This window comes from Ylistrum balloti, unplaced genomic scaffold (genome assembly GCF_031769215.1).
Source record: "Ylistrum balloti isolate Yb309-2 unplaced genomic scaffold, AGI_CSIRO_Ybal_v1 Utg369850, whole genome shotgun sequence".
Taxonomy (NCBI): domain Eukaryota; kingdom Metazoa; phylum Mollusca; class Bivalvia; order Pectinida; family Pectinidae; genus Ylistrum; species Ylistrum balloti.
The window spans coordinates 4,333,969-4,352,529 of NW_026782003.1; the positions used below are offsets into that span (position 1 = coordinate 4,333,969).

An 18,561-nucleotide genomic window follows, 5' to 3' on the forward strand; every position below is an offset into this window, starting at 1 on the left:
ACACTGTTTCCTGATTTGGGTAGTGTGAGTCGACACGTTCGAGACCTTCCTGACCAACTAGTACAACTACACGTTCAAAGATGCCTGTCGATTATGTCAGCATTGCTTACGCAGTAACAGTAGCTGCTGGTGGCATTCTGGGTTACACTAGAGCGGGTAATATATTTATATTTACTTCAAAATATATTATTTTGTCATAACCAGAAGGCTGTACTTTGTCTTTAGCAGTACCGAAAACGAAACCATGCACTGACGATCTGCAGAAAGACTCGTGGCGTTCTTGTACTGATATTGAAAGTAAAGTGTTATGTATAATTCACATGCACAAGAGTTTATTCATGGATATAGAAATTCATCGTTGTTTATTTAACCTACTTTCCGTTAGTTAGCAAGCTCTGTTTTTTATCTTTAGAAAGATAAAAAAAAAACGCTCATCATTACAGAAAATAACCTTATTCAAGGGAGAGAACTCAACCATTTTACTAAAGATTTCATGGTCAAGACATGTCATTGTCAAAAGAAAGTCTAAATGAGGTGACATGTCATGAAAATTATATCTTGAATTTATGTGTTGTATCTTTTTACACTGGATATAAACAGTATTAGATGTTCTGGACAGTACAGAATCTGGGATACTAACCAATCTGGTTTTGAGTAAGAAGGCATGGTAGTATTTCTTACATAAGAGGTCGCTGATTGGATGATTTATTATCCAACGTTTCTGTGTTACAAACAGCCTGTCAAAAGATTCTCGTCATGTATTTTCACCTCAAAGATTGTTGGACCATCTACTGCCTGACTTTGAAAATTGTGATTTTTCACTCGCCTTTGTATGGCTGATGATATTGTGTTCCGTTTGGTGTTGAAAAAAATATTCAGAGTTATGGTCCTTAGTAAGATTTTGAGGAGCACAACTTCCTTAATATTTTTCCTGTATTCCCTATTGTTTGTATTTTGTCAGAGAGAAAGTTCTAATACCAGCTCAATAGGTTATTTTTTGACTTCATACTTAAATTATTGTTCAGTGAATTTTTTCAAAGGCAATTTTTTAACCTTATTCTGCATACATACACTGAAGAAAATATTTTAAGTATATTGATGAATTGATTATAACTTAAAATGCCTTTTAATTTGGTGGTCTTTCAAACCATACTTTCAGCCTCGATTTTGATGGGTAAAACCAGACATTTGCACTTCGTAACATCACAGAACTCATGTTTATCCCTAACATCAACTCAAATTTCATATATCACATTCATGCAATATCAATAAATAACATAATATTGATAGTAATTGAATTACTGAAGTATAATTAACAGAGGGCACATGACTATTTTGCTCAAACTAAAGCTAAATCCATATTTATTTCCACATCCACAGGAAGTGTTCCTTCCTTGGCAGCAGGAGTGATCTGTGGTGGACTGATGGGAGTAGGGGCCTACCAAACATCACAGGACCCCAAGAATGTCCTGCTTTCTCTTGGTAAGTATGTCAAAGTTCTCTTCTTTTAAGCTTCATATTTCTGAACTTTAACAATCTTCTATCATATAACAATATCAATTGTAAGCAGTTGTTGAGTTTGAGTTGAGAAATGTTTTATTTTGTTTATCTTTGATTTTAAGTCTGCCACCTTCTGAAAGATTGAAATTGTAACCTGACACTCTTCGTTCATCATGTATCAATGCAACTTTATCAGTTGCATTTTTGTGAAGGCCAATCAGACTTGATTTATCAAATGACTTTGATACATTTTGTCACAAACTTCAGATATGTTAAAGAAGTACACAGATTTCATTGTATGACAGTGAGGCCTAAGGTATCCTATGGTAAATTGTATAGGCATGGACTATTTGAGAAAAAAAAAAGTTTGTTCAAATGAATGACCTTGATCCATTTAGAAGGTTTCACGAGTATGATTATAGTTGTCCAACCATGAATTACACTGTATGTTGTTTTCTGGATTGCTACATCTGTATTAAGATTGATAATGTCTTGTCCACTTGTGAGATGCAATATATAAAATGATAATATTTATAAGTGATATCAAGAGAATGTTACCATCACTCAGGACTCGAAGTTTGATGCTTTGCATGTCTCTTGGTGATGTATTTATGTTAATTAAAGAGAGTTGCACACAATACCCCAGATTATAGACTTTTCTTTCATCATATCACTATCTTCATGTTTTTTGTTCATATCACATAACTCATTACAGGAGCATATGTGCTATATTTAAGGAGCCAAGATTTTTTGTTCTTGTCCCCTAAAGCACCTTTGTCTTACTGTAGTGATACTTCGACAGGCATTCATTTACTTTACTAAAAGATATTAATTCATCCTTGGTTGTGTGTCAATCACATTCAACTTGATGATGTGATGATATTCAGGTTTTCACTGTCAAGAACGGTTGGAAGCAGCTAATTTGATTATCAATCGACTTTGAACCCAACAAGTGCCATAGTTTTCTGGTGTAACTTTTTCCCTGCTTGAAAGGCTATCATAACCTTTAAATTAATGGAGTTTCATTGCACGGATGTGCTGGCTGGCTTAAAACAGCAGTGTATTCAAATGTTGACCCGTCTGCCTTCTGCTATAAAACTTTGTGTAGCCTTACTTATTGTCTGCCTTCTACCCAAAACTTTGTGTAGTCTTGCTTATTGTCTGCCTTCTACCCAAAACTTTGTGTAGCCTTACTTACTGTCTGCCTTCTGCCCAAAACTTTGTGTAGCCTTACTTATTGTCTGCCTTCTACCCAAAACTTTGTGTAGCCTTACTTATTGTCTGCCTTCTACCCAAAACTTTGTGTAGTCTTGCTTATTGTCTGCCTTCTACCCAAAATAACCTTGTGCAGTCTTGCTTTACACATTAGCATTCACTTTAGTCAGACTGTAGTCTGACTTTTTAAACATTAATATAGCTTTTATCAGGTTGTTTGACTTTTATATTAAATCTATGAATACTTAACGTGAAATCATTGAAGCGGAAAACACCGGATCTAAATAACATTAAAACTCATCAGCAATCTCATTAAAGCTCCATTTCATTGGAATGTCAGCAACGAAAATCAAATTTGTCAAATGTTACAAAATGTGTATACATTTCTGTACAGACAAGTTTTAGGATTAAGGCAGGAATATGACCAAATATTAAAGAATTTTGATTTTGAAAAATATTTATAACAGTTGATTACATAGTAAATAAGTTATTGCAGCATACACCTGACTTTATACATGTAATCCTTCTGAAGTTATGTAGACGGGACCATAAACAGGTCCTCTTAACAACATTTAATTGAAAGCTCTTTAAACTTTTAGTAATTAAGTGTTTGTTAAGGTAACACATATTCCTAAACATCAATTTCTTGACGAATTTGGCGTTGAAAATGAATTTTGTCCTGATTGGAAATAATATTCGTAAGAATATAGCAAAATTATGTCATTATTTTGGGGAAAGAAAAAAGAAAAAAACGTTTAGGAATTGAAGAAGTTACCATTATTAAAAAAGAAAAAAAATCTGGAATTGAAAAACCTGCTATGATAACTGTTTTTTCACCCTTGACAAAAGTTAATTGAAAATCCATATTGGACATATGTTCATTTAAGACTCTAACCATCATATACTATGGTAATATGGTAGAACACTACAAGAAGACATATCAACCTTAATTTGATCAAGATTTAAAACAAGTGTAAAGGCCATGAAGGTATAAATGTACTTGATAGGTGATGAATTTTGTGAATAATGATGTCTCCTTAAGCATTCTATGAAACATCTTCAGACTTTCTATCTATATTCATTAGGAAACAACTTATGGTTTAAATACAGAAATATGATATAATTAGTTGCTGTATTCCGAAGAAAATAAGCAGCTTAGATCTAAAGTCTAAAACCAGAGTTAAATTTTAACACTTAAGTATGTAAAAATACATTTGAATGCCTTTTTTTTATAATACTTGAACCCAAGTTTTACTTATCATTATTGATATTACTGCCTCCAAAGAAATTCTCTTCGTAAATCCGAGAACAAATGAAACCAATTTTAATTGGACTCCTTAACATTTGGGAATCAAAGTAATATATCTAGAAAATTGAGGAAATATTTTAAACACTATTGTTAATTTTGGGAAAATGTGTACCTGTATATGTGTAAGACAATTTGGCAAGGGGAATATATCTATTACTGGTAGCAAGGTAAAAAAATAATAAATCACTGCTTGTACATGTATCATGCATTTATTAGCTTAAGTAAGCTAAACAGCTTTAAAATCCTAACAACTCTGGTGATGGGAATTCTGTCGGAGGATTACAAGCTGCCAGCTTACCACCTGAGTCTTTGTTTTCAGTGACCTGTTGTCTGTTGGCACTAGTGATGGGATCAAGGTTTTATGGGTCAGGGAAGTTCATGCCAGCAGGTCTAGTGTTAATTTTGAGGTGAGTGACACTGCACTGATAGTATTCTGTTTATTGTAGCTGTTAGTGGTATCCTGTTGGCAGTGATGGGGTCAAGGTTCTACAAAACACAAAAGGTCATGCCTGCAGGAGTGGTTGCAGGCCTGAGGTAAGGATCAATATTTTGCTTTTCTGATCAGTCCCAGAATCAAAACGGAACAAAAGCAAACCGACACAACAAGAGACCAACAGGATCCTACATATGAAATTTTAGAAAGTTCTATTGAGCCCTTTTTGAGAGATAACAAACTGTCTTTGTCAAAATACAACATGGCCACCCATCATCCATTTGGCTTTTCCGATCAGTCCCAAAAATTTGGGTAAAAGGGCAAATATTGGACCAAGGGAAACCAACTTATGAAATTGGAGAAAGATCCATTCTGCTTTTCTAAAGAAATAGGGATAACAAAGAGTTATTTAAGGACCACAAATGGCAAATGCAGGGTGTTTTTTTTTAACAGGCTACCAACTGCAAATGACCATGGTTGTCTAAAAATGTTAAAGTGATTGAAAAGGAAGGTTTCCTGTAGATAATTATGCCTCTCAACTTGTTGGTTCTTAATCTCCGAAGTAATGCGTCTCATTATAAATACTTTTATGATTTTCAGTGTCCTCATGGTTGCCAGATTTGGATACAGATTGTCCCAGAAGTAAAAAGGGAAGTTGTGTTCATGCATTGCAATATCAAGTGTTCTACAGGTCATTTATGAGGAACTTTTAAAGTATGTTTTCAAGGACCTTGCCATAAAATTGTTTGGTGCATCAAAGTGTTATATAACCTGTTCCTTGTCATCTTGTCCATATTCTACAGCCTTTTTGTATTTCAATATAATGAATGAAATACAGTATTCAACAGTATACATACAGACACATTAGAAGAGTTTGCATGCAAGGTTTGTAAGTCCAGTATAGTCTTGTGGCTTTCATTTTCCTCAATTTGGATAACCTATACCAATTTTGAATTTTATATCTGACAACTAGTTGTGATATGGATTGGAGATAAAGCTATATATTAAAGACTAAAGAAAAAGTGATAAATTTTTCTGGCCCGTCATTTTCATGGGAAGGAGGTGAGATTAGGATGCTGCTTATTGTAAAAATACTAATTTTGGATGGGGATATATTTTCGTTGATTTTGTGGGTGCTCACAAAGTTGTTAAGATTGATGTCCTCAAATCAATGTTGAGACGGTTAAGATTGGTACATGGCAGATTTATAAAGCTAAATTTGTCAAAAAAATGTGTGTGTAGTAAAGTATTTACAGATTATAGCCACCAGTCACTTTTTTTGTCAATTATATAAGTCTTTCAGCGACAAAAGTCTTCTGTTCTTAAAAATGAATTTTATTCTAATACAAAAGTCAAGATTAAGAATGCCTTGGACAAATGAAATTCCAGGAACCAGGTCAAAGGCCAACTGAAAATGTCTCTGCATCAACATGGGTTGAGATTGTCAGTTTCTAGCTTAGAGAATTTTTAATGTCTGAATGCTGAAAAGGTCTGGAAAAAATTCAAATAGGCTGATTCTAGAATATTTTGTGAAGTATAACTGTTTTGTTTTAATTGTTTGGTGTAAATGTGAGTCAAGTTGCTGAAATTTTTTTAGTGCTGACAAGATTTCCTATTTATCTAGATGTTTTGTACGAGTGCTATTTAGGACATTTAAAATGCACAAATCATCATGTACCATCATGAAATCTCAAGTTTTATATCTGTTGGGCAATTTTGTAGAAAATTAACACTGTAGAAAGTTCAATGTTAGATGCAGAATTACTTAAATGTAATACATATATACAAGTTTATAAAGGTGTGCTTCAGTTCTTAAATTGAACCTAAAAAGACCATATCTTTTATGCTGCTTTCAACAATTCATGCTACGAATTTCAGCATACATAACTTTCGTTTTTAGTGTTGTACTTTGTAAAGTTTTTGTAAAAACCGGGCATATACACAAGCACAAACCATTCAAATATTTTGTGAATAAAATTATTTTATTGTAAATCAAGATTTTATCTTCTTTTTCTTTGGTTGACCTTGAGTAACTGCTTTACGTTTTGTTTTTACTATTTCTTTCTTTTCTTTACGTTGTTTCAGTTTCTTGCGAGCTTTCTCTTTTTCAACATTTTCATTAGTAAATTTCACTTTCTTTGCTTTAACTGGTGTGAAACTGTCCTCACTGTCTACATCTATCACATCATGCGACACATTTGTTCCAGAATCTTCCGATTCTGATTCAGCCCGTCTTTTCGTGGATGTTTTCTGTGATTTTTTCAGTTTCTTAGCAGCCCCCTTCTTGCATGATTTCTCCGCTGTGTTGTCTCTGGACACCACTTTCTGTGGCACATCTATTGATTCAGTCACTGTATCACTTGATTCAACTTTGAATATTTTCTCAGTCACATGCTTCTGAGAATCATCATTTGTGCCGTCTGGGATTTTACTTTTGAACGAAGACACTGCCATGCATGTCAGCCTGAATGTGGTATCATGAGAAGCTACTAGAACCGTATCCACTTCATCCTGCAATACACAATATAGAGGAACATGTAGACTCATTTATTACACTGTAATAAACAAAACCATAACAGTATATCAAAGTTTAATTAAATGTTTATATAAAAAATAATGAAGTTCGTTTCTTTTTGTTTTACGTGCTGTTAACAGTCATTTCGTGATGTGCCAGGTTTGGATGGTGGAGGAAAGTCAGAGAAAGTCCTATATGAAAACCACAATGATGTGGCCAGAACCTGTTGACTCAGACCCAGAACTCAAAGGTGGAGGGCTAGTGATAAAACGCCTTAACCACCCACTAAATGCCATCCCCCTCTATTAACAAATTTTTTACGTAACTAGGAGGTTTGATAGGATATTGTCTATAAACAAATAAACAAACACTTTCTTTAACATCATCCCCCATTTTATCATCTCAACTGCTAGGAGTATAATATCACAATGCAAATAAGTACATTGTTAAAATCATTTCAACACAAGAGAGACCTCACTATATACTTGCAAAGTTAATGATTAAACTGCATATGCTTATAAACTGAAGTGTTGTACATTATATTAGTTACAAACTAATGAGCACCTCTTTCAGCTGTACTTGGAATATCTTGATGTGGCCATCACTGGCAGCTATAAATAGCCACTGCTTGTTTTCATTGTTCTCTTCACCTTCCTCCAATGGAGCAGGTACAACAGACATTTGTCGTATTCTGAAATACAAGCAATTTAAATTCCATTTCTGTTTCAAATTTTCAAAATAACTCATTACAATCTACATTTCAAGCATCCTCATCAGTCATTAAAATTTTTATTTCCTATACATAGTAATGTTTACTTTCTCTAACAACAGACCTTAACATTTTTTTATCAAAAATGTGAAAGGCACATTTAATTTATAAACAACACTTTCTTTTAATGGTACTTCTTCAGTTCCTGTTACCTGACATTTATTTACATCAATGAGCATTGATTTGAAAATTGTCCACCTTGTGGAGAAGTATTGAAACAGGATTGGTTTCATGCAATGTTACAGATGAAGCCCTCTCAAATTTATTTATTTAGTTTGATATATATCAATTTAAAGTTTTAAAGAAGCATTCTAAATGTTGTCTAAATTTTATCAAGGATGTTCTCAAACATAAAATGTTTACAAAAACTATAACATTATTTACCTGTTTGTTTGTGTATCTATGTTGTGTAATGTTGTTTTACTGATGATGTTGTAGAAATGCAACTGTCCTCCCTCACCTCCATACACCATTACTGTTTTCTGACAAATATCAATACAAAATGTAGGATGTAAAGCAGACAAAAGCAGCTCAATTTGTTGCATTCTAGGGAATTCAAAATGGCTAAATGTACACCATCACTTTTATCTTGATTATGCATATATAAAAGGAATGCAGCAGAGTGGAATCCTCAGCCAAGGTGTTCAAGTCTGGACATATAGAAATGTAATTATAACTTATCACTTAATGTAGTTCTATGCCTGCAAAATTCAAACTAGAAACAAAGAAAAGGAATTTTCAGACAAGATCAAATGGGAGGCATTAACTTTTCATTTTTTTTTACAAATGTACATGTCGTTCTGTAAGTTTTAAACAGGTTGGTGTAATAGGAAAGCATATATCCAGACAAAAATAGCTAACAATGTATAGACAATACAACAGCATACTCTGTGCCACATTATTTTTACAGACTTAAAAAAAGAAGGAAGAGATAAACTGAACTAAAACTTCACCAGAAAATTATCAAACTTACAGAAATGAATGCCAAATCATTGACTCTGTGTGTAGTTTTTACAGTGCTAACGACTTCAGCAGTCTGAAAGAAAAACAAAACATAAAAATTATGCAGAGGGTTGGGTTGTTACAATATAACTCAAGGATTTTAACAGGTAATTTAGATTTATTTACATGCAAAACCCATTACTTATTATTCTGAGTTAGCTAAACTTTTCAGTACAAAAAGATATCAAATTGCCGTTTAGTTGATAAAGCCAGGAAAACACTTGACACACGAAACTGTCTGCAATGCACATTTGTTTTGCTTCTTACAATGAATTATATCAATATCAATATTATCAGTTTAAATGCTGATAAGATTTTCAAACAGAAGTCTGAAAAAACAGAAATGAATACTTACCTGTGTATTATATATATCAATGCGTGTAGCGAAGACAACAGCATAGTGGTTACCATTCAGGGACCAGACAACCTGAGTAGCTTCTGTAATAAATCATTATTTAGTTCAATTTCAGTAGGCCAGGCCAACCTGTCTTTTGATTCATTCTTATATGCACAGCCATGTAACAAGCACACTAAGGTCTTGTGTAAATATAGGAAATGTTTCCCAGAGTTATGGATCCAATGACATTGTGAAAAAGTGAGAAAACCATGGTGTACATTTCAATACCCAGACCACCAAAATAAGCTGAGAAACACTTGGGTTTTGATAAAGAGTTAATTTAACACTTTTATGACACTAAAATCTGTACTGTGTCCTGTAAGTCATGAAGTAGGGAAAAGACATTTATAATCTCCTTCTTTTCATGAATAAATGAGTAAAAAACATAAAACATGAAAATTTGTCTCAAGGCTGCAGATCAAAACACTTTATATAGAAAGTGATTTTCCAAGGCCAAGATTTGATATCTGCACGATAACAACATGACAACACATGGGAAAGAGCAGCATGTAAAGACAGTGCACTGTAAAGTTAAAATGTTGTGTCCTGCATCTTACAGTATATATTGGAAATCATGTCATTTGTTTTTAATGGTTCTGCAAAATATATTCAGATCTGAACTGCGAATGATAAACAATTTTTGATAAATCAATAACACATCCCATTTCTTCATTTATTTAAATAATGCTTTATATTTTTATAACGAAATTCAATTTCAATTTTATCTGTACTGTAATCCTTCAGAAGACGTTGTTTGAAGTGTTATATGCATGTTAAGTTCATTTCTTCCATTCTCTCATTGTCTTTTATTCATTACACAACAAATCAACAAAACATCTTTTCTTTCAAAAAGTATGGATATTCCTATTTAAATGCAATTAAGTTCTGGTATCATGTACCTCAGACATGGTAACATTTCTAAATGAAACGGACAATTTTGTTTAAGAGTGGCAACACACGACTGTTAAAGTTCTAGGTGGAAAAATGTCCCAGACAGGCTTCATCTGACCTACAAATCCCTAGTTATTTTGTGATAGATGTTGTGTATTCTAGGAGTTTTTTCAACTTGCTATATTAAGTCTCTGTGACCATGTCTATTGATAACTTTTGAGCAACAGGCAATGTACCATTATTCTAGGTCTCATAGATGTTTGGTAGTTTTTTCTTTCATTAATGAAAACCCCTGTGGCTTTAAATGCATACCATGGTAAGATATAAGAACAAATACTCATGTCTTTCTTCACTTCACACAAGTCAGAGAAAAAAGTTCAAATATTCATTTTTTTTTTCTAACAGCGACCACATCACCTTCTGTGTATGAATGATATAATACCAGACAATAGTATTTACCCTGTTTGATGTTGGTAGTGTACGCAGACCGTCCAGTAATCAGGTTCCAGGTACGCAGTGTTTTATCACGACCCACTGACAGAGCAAGCTTCCCACTTGGATGTATTGAAATGTAGTTGACAGCCGACCTATAACGAAAACAATGCAAAGACATCAAACTTGTAGTTCACATTGTTTGCCATATTTCAAATTAAATCATCCACATTACAAATATCATAATGAATCCATCTTAAAAACACTGGATCGCAATTATTTTATCATTAAAAGGAAAATATAAGGAGATTTTGGTATGTAAAAATCATCACCTGAATTTTTACCCTTTAATGTTGTCTGAACTTGATGTGATGCTGTGGGGTAGATATGAACCAAATCTATCTAGGTTTTTAAGATACTGATGCAAATTACAGAAAACCGCATCTTTGAATTTTTACTGATTCATTAGATAAATTAATAACTTTACAGAATTCTTACGTGTGGCCACGGAGAGTCTTGAGGCACTCCCAGGTGAAGTACTTCCATATCCCTATAGTACCATCCTCACTTGCACTGAACATATGACTGCTGTGATGGAACTTCAAACATGTCACTGTGCCTGTAAGATGAGAGGAAACTTATAGAATCATGAAGTTATGCATTGAAATTTGAACTTTGGTAAACAAAAAGATTATCATAAAAATAACTTATAAACATGATATCAGCAGTTTATTTGAAGAGTGTGTCAAGGCTGCAGATGAAGCACTGTATTAAACAGAAAGTGATTCTCCAAGGCCAGGATTTTCTATTTTTTGTTTGCATAATGACAACATGACAATCAATAGAAAGCAGAGCATGTATAATTTGTATGCATTTTGAAAATGCTCTGGAAATCAGTGAAATATAGGAAAGCCAGACAAAACATCATCCTTATAATTTTCAGATTCTTTAACTTAAATTGTTTGATTCAGTATGCAGGACAACTTAATCATCTCCCTTGAAATTACCTATTTAATAAATGTCTCAAGGCTGCAGATCAAAACACTTTATGTAGAAAGTGATTTTCCAAGGCCAAGATTTTATATTTGCACAAGAACAACATGACAACCTACAGGAAAGAGAGGCCATGTAAAGACGGAGTGCATGATAATATAAATATCCAAGTGTTATCACTCTGTATATAACACTACTGTAGGGTAGGAGACCTCGTATCTGCCAACAATAATCCACCTTCCTGTGAAGCAGACACAAAATTTGCAAATCTTAATCTTACAAGATAGCTGTACATTAAAAGGTTGGGGATAAAGTGACACACAGACTGATTAATGGAGTGTGGCCAACATTACATGGGTTATCTCCCTTGACGTCACCCAACAACACTATTTTGTCTTCATCTTAATTATGACAATATGTACATGAACAAGTAATATAACTGATATAAATGATGGGACACTGTGATAAATGAAGAAACTAGATTAGGTTATTATTCAATTTCAACTTATCTGATCGATGACTGATCGTTATTTTTTATAATCGATAACTGGTATCTAGCAAAAACAAATTTCATACTATGCATATTAATTTGATATAGATATTGATTGCTGAAGCATTTTAATCTTTGCAAATTCTAGGTAGGAGGGGCATTTTCATGTTACAGATGTACTTGTTACATTTTAATGAATATTAATTTTATCACTAATCAACAATGGAATGCCTACAAGAACCTGACTACAACAGATACTTGTGTTGATTATGAATACTCAACTGGATTCTCATCACCTGTACAAAATGTGCTTAAAATTTGTCTCAAGGCTGCAGATCAAAACACTTTATGTAGAAAGTGATTTTCCAAGGCCAAGATTTTATATTTGCACAAGAACAACATGACAACCTACAGGAAAGAGAGGCCATGTAAAGACGGAGTGCATGATAATATAATTATACAAGTGTTACCACTCTGTATATAACACCACTGTAGGGTAGGAGACCTTGTATCTACCAACAATAATCCACCTTTCTAAGAAGCAGACACAAAATTTGGAAATTTTAATCTATGAGAACCAACTTTATACCCAATGTCATATTTCAAACAAAGTGGCATACAGACTTACTGATGGTGTGGAACCTACAGGACACTCAAGTACATATATCAGATAGCTACACATGAAATGTTTGAGACAAAGTGACACACAGACTTACTGATAGAGTACAACCTACAGGAATCACTGGTACATATACCAGATGACTATACATGAAATATTCAAAAGAGATAAACAGATTAATGGAGTCTGGCCAACTTTACATGGGTTATCTCCCTTGACATCACCCAACAACACTATTTTGCCTATATCTTAATCATGACATTATGTACATGTAAAAAAGTAACATAACTGATATAAATGATGGGACACTATGATAAATGAAGATACTGGATTAACCAATTATTCAAATTTACTGATCTGATCGCTGACTGATTATTCTTTTTATAATTGATAATTGGTACCTAGCCAAAAAAAAGCATAATAATTTGATATAGATATTGATAGTCAATATATTTTAATCTTTGCAAATTCTAGGTGAGAGAGGCATTTTTATGTTACAAGTGTATTTGTAACCTTTCAATGAATATTAATTTTATCACTTAACAACAATACAATGCCTACATGAATCAAATACTTGATTATGGTGATTATGAACATTCAACTGGATTCTCATCACCTGTGCAAAGTGAGCTTAAATTTGTCTCAAGACTGCAGATCAAAACACTTTATATAGAAAGTGATTTTCCAAGGCCAAGATTTGATATCTGCACGATAACAACATGACAACCCATTTAAAAGAGCAGCATGGAAAGACAGTGCATTCTAGTATGTTTATACGGTACTTTGGCACAAGACCTTTTATCTGTGCACAACAACTCACCATCCCATGAATAATCAGACAAATGTTCTAGACAGAATGACACAGACCAAGTGATTGATAGTGTGCAACCTACAGCATTCTCCAGTATGTACACTGATTATCAGAGATATATTCCACACAAAGTGACACACAGACTAGGTGACTGATAGTATCAAGTATGCAAAATAAAAATGTTACACACAAAAGTAAACGCAAAACTAAGATTACTGCTAAAACATACAGGTTATAGTAATCTTTTAAGTATCAATGGTGACATTTCTTTTTTCTACGATACATCTATCATATAACAAATTATCATACTATTGGACCTGAATGTTGGATTAGAGAGCCAAGTTCTGTCCTCTTCTTCAGGTTAATCAAGCGAATAGTCTCATCTGTACTGCCCGAAGCCAGGATTCCCTTCCTAGACACTGTCAAAGCCTTTATACATCCCATGTGTGAATGGTCAGTGAAACTCTGATCAAACTGGTATTCCTGTAAATATTGAAGAATTAACATTATTGTCAGTTACTGTATGTAATAATACCACTGTGTGTGTATCAATCAGATTTTTATGGACATCGTCTAAACGTGTGTTATGACCTTGAAAGTCCTCCCAAGATCATAGGAGGACTTAATTACAAGACCATAAAGTTTTATCTTTGCACCGTATGTCACATGGTCAGCTATGTTCAGCTGATCAGCCGGCTTAATTAGTGCAATGTTGGTATATACACAGATGGAGGAAAAGGTTATGATGACGAAATCAATTTTTATTATAACTATATAGGACAACAAAGATCTGGGTAGGCCTTCTAATATCCAGGCCCGACAACAAATGTAGACCAAATCCTTGTTGGGTCAATATTATCAATATAGGGACTTTACCATAAATAACCCCTCTCCCTACTTTTGTGGGTCTTCCTGGAATGGATGTGGTGATGGAGAATTTTGGTTGCCTGCAATTAAGTCCTCCCATCTTCCTCCTCCCAACCAAAAGTGAGAAAAGTACTAAGTTTGTTCTTCTTCCAGATTAGCAGACATTCCATAAAAATGAAATTACACAGCAAATATTTTGTTTGCATAATGTTTTATAATATTGTCTGGATAAATCATGACTTGTGTACACACATGGAACTTCCTTGCAAAGGAGGCGATTAAACTCACAATTCCCCAATGTTTGCTGGATTCAAATTGAATTAAAAATTTGATTTTATTAAATTACATGATCATGTTACATCTTCAGTAGAGAATTTCAGTACTGATAAGGATCAATATACAACATATATCTTTTCTGTTAAACGTATTATTTAGATGTATTTCACAATGTACAAATATTTATTTGTAAAATATTACAAGTTAATAATAAACAATAATTATATACATTTAAATAGACTACTATTCAATTTGCAAAATTTCCTCAGATAAGTAAACAAAAATAGCTTTAATCCCTTGACATGCAGCAAAGCAAAAAGCAGTCTATGAGTTTGAGATGTTTCCAGATAAACCGAGAAAAAGTTTACCAAGATTTGGCATTATTCTAGTATAGGACATATAGTCAGTTACTAAATGTTACACGGTCACAGTGTGTGTGTATTAATCTGATTTGTAATGACATTGTTTAAACTTGTTTCATGACCTTGAAAGTCCTCCCATGATCACAGGAGAACTCGATTACAAGATCATAAAGTTTCATCTTTGCACCGTATGTCACATGGTCAACTATGTTCAGCTGATCTGCCGGCTTAAATAGTGCAAATTTTATACCAATATAAAATGCAGCAAGTGTAAGAGGGTTGTTGAATTTCACTAAAACTCCTTCATTCTGCAACAATCTAAGATCTAGTGGCATTTCTACTGTCAATATCAGGGTTTTCCATAAGAGCCGGTCGCTGGCCAATTTGACCTGCTACTTTGCTCATTTGGCCGCCTACACCATTCCAGTTCCGTAATAATGTTCCGTATACGACTACATGTACACGGCAGGCCAGCCTCCTACTTTCACTACACAGCCTACTACTAACAAAATTATGGAAAACCCTGCAATATATAAAGTTATCATGAAATACCAGTAGATCGTTTCAAGAGCCTTATTACAGCCAAACTTAATAATTTTCATGAAGATCGATGTCAAATTAAAATATGGCAATGGATAATTTAGGATTTTTATTAAATACAGTATACTTACTACTCGTTAATTATATTTCAGTGATAATCTATAGTATATGCTGCAAGATTTCATACACTAAATTAGAACTTTAATATATATAACTGATATCACAAATATCTAAATTCGATAATCATAAACATCCATTTCCCTCAACTGAGAACAGTAATTTCTAAATTCTATCAAGAATAGAATTTTCCTTGATAATTTGTAATTTCAAGTCTTAGATATATATTTGTAAAGCACAAAATTATCTTTAGGACATGTATAGTACATACACACCTCAGAGGTTCCATATGATAAGATCTCTTCACTGAGCTCAGGTATCGAAAGATCATCATTTGTGTGTAAATCATGTACATACATAAAATCCCCTTACAGTGATACACTTGATTAGAAATAATTTTAACTACATTATATTTTATACAATGCGACCAAAAACTTTTAACATTACATCACACACCTCAGAGGTACCATGATAAGATCTCTACATTTAGATAAGGTATAGAATGATCATCATTTCTGCATGTGAAATGATTGTATTTACTTCTATTGACCTCCACTTACTGTAAACTCAAAAATGTTGGGCTGCGGTAGTTTTATTTTGTATTTCATGCCTGTAATTCTAACACACAGGTTAAGTTAGAATGTAGTGCATGAAAGAGTTTAGTTTATCAACAGATTATCCTAAATCAAAGGGAGACAAATCCTGCTTAGAATGATGATCACTGTTAAACCACAATGCAACTAAAAACTTCAAACATTACATCATACACACTTCAGAGGTTCCATATGATCTCTTCATTGAGCTCAGGTATTGAAAGATTCATCATTTGTGTGTAAATCATGTACACACATAAAATCACAGTAGAGTGATTCACTTGATTAGAAATCATTTTAACTACATTATATTTTTAGAGAATGAAATCTAACTAAATCTGTCCTTGAAAAAAACAGCAAGAGTAATCACCAAATTAAATACACCAGAAGGGTTGTGAAAGTTAAGAAGAAGCATACTATTGTGTATTAATTTGTGAACCAATGTAAATATTCATTGTAAGATATTTTCCAAAATAAGGGGCAAAACCTGCTTAGAACAATGTTCAATGTTAAACCACAATGTGACTAAAAACTTCAAACATTACATCATACACACTTCAGAGGTTCCATATGATCTCTTCATTGAGCTCAGGTATTGAAAGATTCATCATTTGTGTTTAAACATGTACACACATAAAATCACAGTAGAGTGATTCACTTGATTAAAAATCATTTTGGAAAGAGTTCCTTTTGAACCCCCCACCCAAAATGACTACCTGTAGGCTATAATAAGCATCTAAAAGGGTTTATTTTAAGGGGTACCAAGAAAAATTGGGGCATTGTCTTAAAATCAACCCTTTCAGACACTTGTATTATATTTACCAGGTATAATAACCCATTGGTAGCCACTTTGGGTGGGGGGTTCAAAAGGAACTCTTACCATCATTTTAACTACATTATATTTTTAGAGAATGAAATCTAACTAAATCTGTCCTTGAAAAAACAGCAAAAGTAATCACCAAATTAAATACACCAGAAGGGTCGTGAAAGTTAAGAAGAAGCAAACTATTGTGTATTAATTTGTGAACCGATGTAAATATTCATTGTATGATATTTTCCAAATTAAGGGTCAAATCCTGCTTAGAACGATGTTCAATGTTAAACCACAATGTGACTAAAAACTTCAAATATTACATCATACACACTTCAGAGGTTCCATATGATCTCTTCATTGAGCTCAGGTATTGAAAGATTCATCATTTGTGTGTAAATCATGTAGATACATAAAATCACAGTAGCGTGATCCATTTGATTAGAAATTATTTTAACTACATCATATCTTTTGGAGAATGAAATCTTACTAGAACTGTCCTTGAAAATACAGCAAAAGTAATCACCAAATTAAAATACACCAGATGGGTTGCTGAAGTTAAGAAGAAACATATGATTGTGTATAATTTGTGACCTGGGGTAATTTCTAATTATAAGATATTTTCCATATTTTGGGAAAAGTAGAAATTTTCCAAAGCTCTGACTCATTACAGGCTCCTTTTTCTGAGACAGTTGACAATAAACCCTTCTTAGCTTCTATGAGAAATAAAAAAAGATTCTGTTCAAATGTACAAAGACTTTGATCAGCCCAAATGAACTCAAGTTCAACATTTCAGGAATTTTTTCTACTGAAAGATTTATACTTTGTAAAATCTTACTTTACATACCATGATATTATGACAAAGTCGATTTTCTAAGACTGTCAGTATTACTTATATTCAAATCAAATACAAACACGAATTAAGTACACCCTACAACGTCACACTTCAGAGGTTCCATGATAAAGTATCTTCATCGAGATCAGGTATCGAAAAATCATCATTCCGTGTGAAATGGTTGCATATGTAAAGACGTTGCATGCCAGTTGCTGATATAAGCCTGTTATTGAACATGTCTGTACCACTACCTTCCAACATCTAATATTTGACAAACTTGCGAGAATCTTATCCCGACTGCCAACCGCGATCAATACAAAAAGATTCGCTACTACAGTCTACAGTGCGTCTCCAATATGTGCATAATCAGCAAAAATGTAAAACAAATCACAACAGCATAATAAATTGGAAATTTGACATCAAATCATCATTCTACAGACAAAAATCCGCGACCAAATCTCGGTCCCGATCTGAAGTTGTGACCGCTTACGAGAGAGCGGGCCATGCGTTCCTTCCAGTTCCATCTGAACAATTCAGCGGGGCGGATACTTTCCCCGTTTGCTCATATCATAATTATGTTAATAATTTTGAATAAGTGCAGTAACTACCTGTGCAACCTTAATTATCTTATAACCGAGCAGAACCTCGTCATAAGTGCCGACAACAACTTCCATTTCTACGGTTTAGTATTTTTCCTGACTATCATGTCCACGTGCTCTCTCCTTTCGTTCCTTTTCGGCAATCTGTGTACTACGTCATAGATTTTTGCGACCAAACTCATACA

At 33.5% G+C, this 18,561-nt stretch overlaps 2 protein-coding genes across 3 annotated transcripts; one reads left to right on the forward strand and one right to left on the reverse strand.

The window, feature by feature from the left end:
• The first annotated feature begins 15 nt into the window (after nt 1-15).
• On the forward strand, nt 16-6,449 carry LOC132545648 (transmembrane protein 14C-like). Its single transcript, XM_060209346.1, has 4 exons — nt 16-156; nt 1,381-1,482; nt 4,471-4,558; nt 5,058-6,449. The coding sequence occupies exons 1-4, from the start codon at nt 81-83 to the stop codon at nt 5,101-5,103; spliced, it is 312 nt and encodes a 103-aa protein (XP_060065329.1). The 5' UTR covers nt 16-80; the 3' UTR covers nt 5,104-6,449.
• On the reverse strand, nt 6,437-18,490 carry LOC132545647 (p21-activated protein kinase-interacting protein 1-like). 2 transcript variants are annotated; one of them, XM_060209344.1, is made up of 9 exons: nt 18,386-18,490; nt 13,694-13,859; nt 10,962-11,082; nt 10,491-10,618; nt 9,099-9,181; nt 8,715-8,777; nt 8,126-8,223; nt 7,537-7,663; nt 6,437-6,968 (listed from the first exon to the last, which is right to left on the reverse strand). In XM_060209344.1, exons 1-9 carry the CDS (start codon nt 18,449-18,451, stop codon nt 6,450-6,452), a joined length of 1,371 nt encoding a protein of 456 aa, XP_060065327.1. In that variant the 5' UTR covers nt 18,452-18,490; the 3' UTR covers nt 6,437-6,449. The 2 variants fall into 2 exon arrangements, with proteins under 2 accessions (XP_060065327.1, XP_060065328.1); XM_060209345.1 differs by lacking the exon at nt 18,386-18,490 and having other exon boundaries at nt 13,686-13,759.
• Between the last annotated feature and the right edge of the window lie 71 nt (nt 18,491-18,561).

What these genes read in the sequence shown, in the direction of transcription:
- LOC132545648 (XM_060209346.1), top strand. Translation starts at nt 81, where the DNA reads ATGCCTGTCGATTATGTCAGCATTGCTTACGCAGTAACAGTAGCTGCT. An exon ending in TCTGGGTTACACTAGAGCGG is followed by an intron (nt 157 to 1,380) that starts GTAATATATTTA and finishes CCACATCCACAG; the next exon opens with GAAGTGTTCCTTCCTTGGCA. An exon ending in GAATGTCCTGCTTTCTCTTG is followed by an intron (nt 1,483 to 4,470) that starts GTAAGTATGTCA and finishes TGTTTATTGTAG; the next exon opens with CTGTTAGTGGTATCCTGTTG.
- LOC132545647 (XM_060209344.1), bottom strand. Translation starts at nt 18,451, where the DNA reads ATGGAAGTTGTTGTCGGCACTTATGACGAGGTTCTGCTCGGTTATAAG. An exon ending in CACTACCAACATCAAACAGG is followed by an intron (nt 9,182 to 10,490) that starts GTAAATACTATT and finishes GATTTATTACAG; the next exon opens with AAGCTACTCAGGTTGTCTGG. An exon ending in TCCAAGTACAGCTGAAAGAG is followed by an intron (nt 6,969 to 7,536) that starts GTGCTCATTAGT and finishes TGTGTATTGCAG; the next exon opens with GATGAAGTGGATACGGTTCT.